The sequence below is a fragment of the Arachis duranensis genome, chromosome 3, assembly GCF_000817695.3.
Source record: "Arachis duranensis cultivar V14167 chromosome 3, aradu.V14167.gnm2.J7QH, whole genome shotgun sequence".
Taxonomy (NCBI): domain Eukaryota; kingdom Viridiplantae; phylum Streptophyta; class Magnoliopsida; order Fabales; family Fabaceae; genus Arachis; species Arachis duranensis.
In genome coordinates, this window is record NC_029774.3 from 22,332,469 (window position 1) to 22,337,171 (window position 4,703).

Below are 4,703 nucleotides of genomic sequence, written 5' to 3' on the forward strand. Positions count from 1 at the left end.
GAAATAATAATTTTATTTTTAATATCAATTACATTAACTATATCTCTGTATAATATAAAACAAAATTGACAAATAAAAACCACAAAATGTAATTATAGCTCATAGAATTGTGCATTTAATTAAAAAAAAACACATTTCAGAGAAAAGAATATATATATATATATATACTTAAATAAAAAAATGTGACAATAACCACTCCTCAGTAGCTAAGACCAAAACAATCAATTTGGGTTTATTTTAGTTATTAGTTTATTAGTTCGTTTAAAAAAGTATTAAGAATTTGAATTTCGTTTTTCGCAATTACTTGTTAACGACCAACAAACTTTAAATGAAATTTCAATTCGTAATGGATTAATTTTTCATCTGTCCAATTTGAGAATACAATAAACAATAAAAAAGCCAAAATTTTTAAATGTTCTAAAATCACACTAGAAAAAGGATAGTATTTACTAAAAATGAGATATTTAAAAGGCTTTAATTTAATTTGCATGGTATAGGGCAGTTGCAGATCTTGTATCCTCAGATTTTCCATACAAGTTATCACCGGAAAATGTGTTTCTAACGGTTGGCTGCACAGAAGCTATAAACATAATCACCACCGTCCTTGCACGCCCCGGCGCCAACATTCTTCTTCCAAGGCCCGGATATCCGCAGTACCAAGCACGCGCCGCCTTCTGCCGCCTCGAAGTTCGCTACTTCGATCTCTTGCCGGATAGAGGCTGGGAGCTTGACCTTGATTCCCTTGAAGCCCTAGCTGATGACAACACCGTTGCTATGGTCCTCATCAATCCTAGCAACCCTTGTGGCAATGTCTTCACCTATCATCATTTGAAAAAGGTACATACTTTCCACTTTCTTATGACAATTGGGTCAAATGTTCACATAATTTTCTCAATCATAGGATTCCATCGTCATAAAAAGTTGAACAATCATGTTTGAACTTATTTTTGTTAGTGTCAAAGAATATAATGAATATATTTAATATTGTAATTTAATTTTAGTGTACAGTATAACATAATTCTATACATGTATTTAATTATTTAATGTTATATTAATAAAAATAATAACTTTTTACATAGAAAATCTGAATAGCCATCTAATAAAATAGACAAATTAGATAATTATATAAAATATTTTATACTATTAATATAATAAAATTAAACTCCTAATATTAATATGAATTATTTATCTTATAGAAGACTTATTTTATAGGTCCCGTAATACAAGGTAATGGTTTTTTTTGGGTGTCTTTATCAAAGTGAATAGTTAACATGATATTAGTGTTTAAAAGAAAAATAAAATAGAGATTTAAGTAATTTAGTCAAATAATTTTAATGATATGTTAAAAGAATGTTCACATGATGTTGTCATCATGTTCATGGGATATGTTAAACATTAGTGTCTATTTTGTCACATCATAAAAATGACTTCAAATATGATTATTAAAAAAATAAGAGAGAATAATTTCTTATGGAGTTTGATTTAATATTTTAGTACACGGTAGGAGTTAATAATCTCCTAAGTCCTAACACATACATACACTAGCATGAAATTGATCTTAGATATAATTAGAATGTTTTAATAACTTGTTGGCACTCTTTTCAGGTTGCAGAAACAGCAAAGAAACTTGGAATCTTTATAATATCCGATGAAGTTTATGCTCACTTAACATTTGGAAGCAAACCATACGTGGCAATGGGAGCATTTGCATCAATAGTGCCTATAATCACTCTTGGTTCTTTGTCAAAACGATGGGTCGTTCCAGGTTGGAGGCTTGGTTGGATTGTCACATGTGATCCTCATGGAATCTTACAAGATATTGGGGTTAGATTTTCTTTTTGTTTCTTTCTTCAATTCAAGTAGCTAATCTAATAAGAAATTATTTCATTATTTAATTACTCCACCATGTAGACACGTGATTCTTTTCTTTCTTTATCAGATTGTGACGAATATTAAGACTTACCTAGACATCACAAGTAACCCTCCAACCTTCGTGCAGGTACAAATCAAAATCTATCTTGCTCTTCATATTTCATTGTGTGCATGAATGTTCGTAATTAACTGGGAAACAATCGATATTACACTACTTTTCTAATTTAAAAAATTTGGAAAATAATAAATGGTGGTTTAATTAAAAAAGGAGTTGAGTAATTTATATTTATTATCAGTGTACAATTTATTGATATTTTCAAATATTTCTATCTAAACATAAAAGTAATTAACTTTTATATACTTTGTCTTGAAATTCCAAGTTTGAAAGTTAATTTTTGTAAATACAAAAATAAAAATTTTTATTTATATTAGGTGTTAGCGAGTGTGATTTGACTTTTTTATTTAAAAAAAATCAAAGTCAACACACCCGAATTGCGTAGAAACAACACAAAGTAGAAACTAGAAATAAACACAAAAAATCGGAACATCTATAAGATACGTTCGGTTTGTATTTTTATTTTTTATTTTTATTTTTAATAGTTTTTATTTTTAAAATTTATAAACAAAAAAATAAAAATAAAAACAGAATTTTATAATTTTTATTATTATTTTTTCATAAAAAACAAAAAATATTAAAAATAAAAAAAATAAAAATACAAACTAAACACACCTCTAAAATCGATACTGCTCCTATGTCTCCTTGACATGTATTCATTGCATTTTTTTAGATATTCTTGATACAAATTATAGTTCTTATAATAATTTATTAGTTGAATGATAAGTTATTAACAAATATTTATTAATAAAGTTATTTTAGTAGTGTATGTAGTATAAATTAGTTAGAAAGAATAAATGTTTTTATTTATATGAGAACACTTAAGAATTTGGAATTTGAAAATAATAATATTAATATAATTGTACTGACAGGCAGCAGTACCTCAGATTCTTGAGAAAACGAAAGATGATTTCTATACAAAAAATCTGAACATAATGAAAGAGGCAGCAGAAATACTGTATGATAGATGTAAGGAGATTCCATGCTTGACATGTCCCCATAAACCTGAGGGAACCATGACCGCAATGGTAAGTAGCACAAACACTTTTGCCTCTTCTTTATTTTTTATATATATAGTCTAAGATGATAATGAAATTCGGAATTTTTATCGGTGAGAAAATTTATAATTTTTGTTGCATAATAATTTTTAAGAATGAACGTTAATCTAATTCATTAAACATTAATAATTACAGGTGTATCTACTAGGATTTTTTATTTTATTAAATAAAATAAATATAATAATATTTACCAAAATAAATATTATTACGAATATTTATCGAATTAAATTTTTTTACCATATCTCGTTTACACTGCAAACGAAATAAATGTTCACATATCTTATTATAGTAAGTCAGACAAAAATGTGTATATATCGTTTACAGTGTAAACGAAATATACGCATTGTCATCTTATTTATACGGTAAACGTGATATGACAGAAAAATTTAAATCGATAAATTCTTTAAAAATTATTTATTTTATTAAATATTATATTTATTTTATTTATTAAAATAAAAAATCCGTATCTACTATCAAGCTAAAATTTGCAAAACATTTCTCTACAAATATTCACCAGCAAACCTTAAATCAATTCTCAAACTTTGTTTTGTTAGAAAAATTAGTTTGTACATTAAATTATTTGTCTATATTGTAAGATTGACGAATTTAAATTTAAAAAAAACTGTTTTGTCTTTATTAAATAATAATATAGATTAATTTGTTTAATTTTAAAAAAAATTGAAGTAAAAATTAATTTGTTAAATAAAATAAAAGACTAGAGACTTATTTAGTGATTAATAACTTTGTTAAATATTAAAATATTAAATATCTCTTTTAAAATTTTTTAGATATTAATTTGAGTATTAATTTTTGCTTGAAGTTGAAATACTTCTTTATTTATTTATTTATTTTTGTGACATACGAGCAATCATCTATTATATTTATTTATTTTATGGTAAGAGACGGTACCTAATTAAATAATAAATTGGTGATCGGTGCAGTTAAAGATTAATTTTTCAAAAATTGAAGGCATTGTTGACGATGTAGACTTCTGTGTCAAGCTGGCCAAAGAAGAATCCGTAGTTCTACTTCCTGGTAATTATTTAAAAAAAAAAATTAAAATTCCAGTAGAGCTAGAAGCCTATAATGGGTATTAATTGGCAAATAATATTTTTATAGGTGAGACTGTTGGACTAAAGAATTGGATTCGAATCACATATGTTGTTGATCCTTCTGCTCTCAAAGAGGGACTTTCAAGGATCAAATCTTTCAGCCTTCGCCATGCCATCCAGTTGCCATAAACAAAACAATATCCATAATTCCATATCAATAATTTGTTGTGGGTTTTAGCTTTTAAGGAAAATTATATATAGTAATTTACAAATGTATCCTAAAGTGTAGAAATTAAAGGTTGGCAATATCGTCAATTTGACAAGTGAGTCTAGCTGGCCAGATTATTGTCAAGAATTTTCCTTACTAATTGCAAATATGTGTTGAAATTAGGGAGGTAATGTGCTGTGTGCTTTTGACATCCTACCACACTGTTTTGCTCTCACATGGATAGGATATGATATTATGCTATGATGCCACTTAGGGTGAAAATAGACCAGTCGAGCTGAGTATTAATTTAGACCAATTTGGCCTATGTTATAAATATATGGTTCAAGTTTCGATTTCACAAGTTTTTTTTTTTTTTTATGTTCAATTCTAGCCTATTT

At 26.7% G+C, this 4,703-nt stretch overlaps 2 protein-coding genes across 2 annotated transcripts in view; both read left to right on the plus strand.

Annotated features, from left to right (window-relative positions):
• LOC107478096 (probable aminotransferase TAT2) overlaps window positions 1–4,666 on the plus strand; it is a 7,755-nt gene extending 3,089 nt beyond the window's left edge. Inside the window, exons 2-7 of the mRNA XM_016098222.3 lie at window positions 498–837; window positions 1,606–1,824; window positions 1,940–1,999; window positions 2,860–3,015; window positions 3,987–4,080; window positions 4,165–4,666. Of these exons, the coding sequence (XP_015953708.1) occupies window positions 498–837; window positions 1,606–1,824; window positions 1,940–1,999; window positions 2,860–3,015; window positions 3,987–4,080; window positions 4,165–4,286 (991 nt within the window). The 3' untranslated portion in view covers window positions 4,287–4,666. The remainder of the gene's footprint in view (window positions 1–497; window positions 838–1,605; window positions 1,825–1,939; window positions 2,000–2,859; window positions 3,016–3,986; window positions 4,081–4,164) is intronic.
• Window positions 1–4,703, plus strand: part of LOC107478098 (U11/U12 small nuclear ribonucleoprotein 25 kDa protein) — a 66,413-nt gene that overhangs the window by 47,833 nt on the left and 13,877 nt on the right. The gene's annotated exons all lie outside the window — the stretch shown is intronic.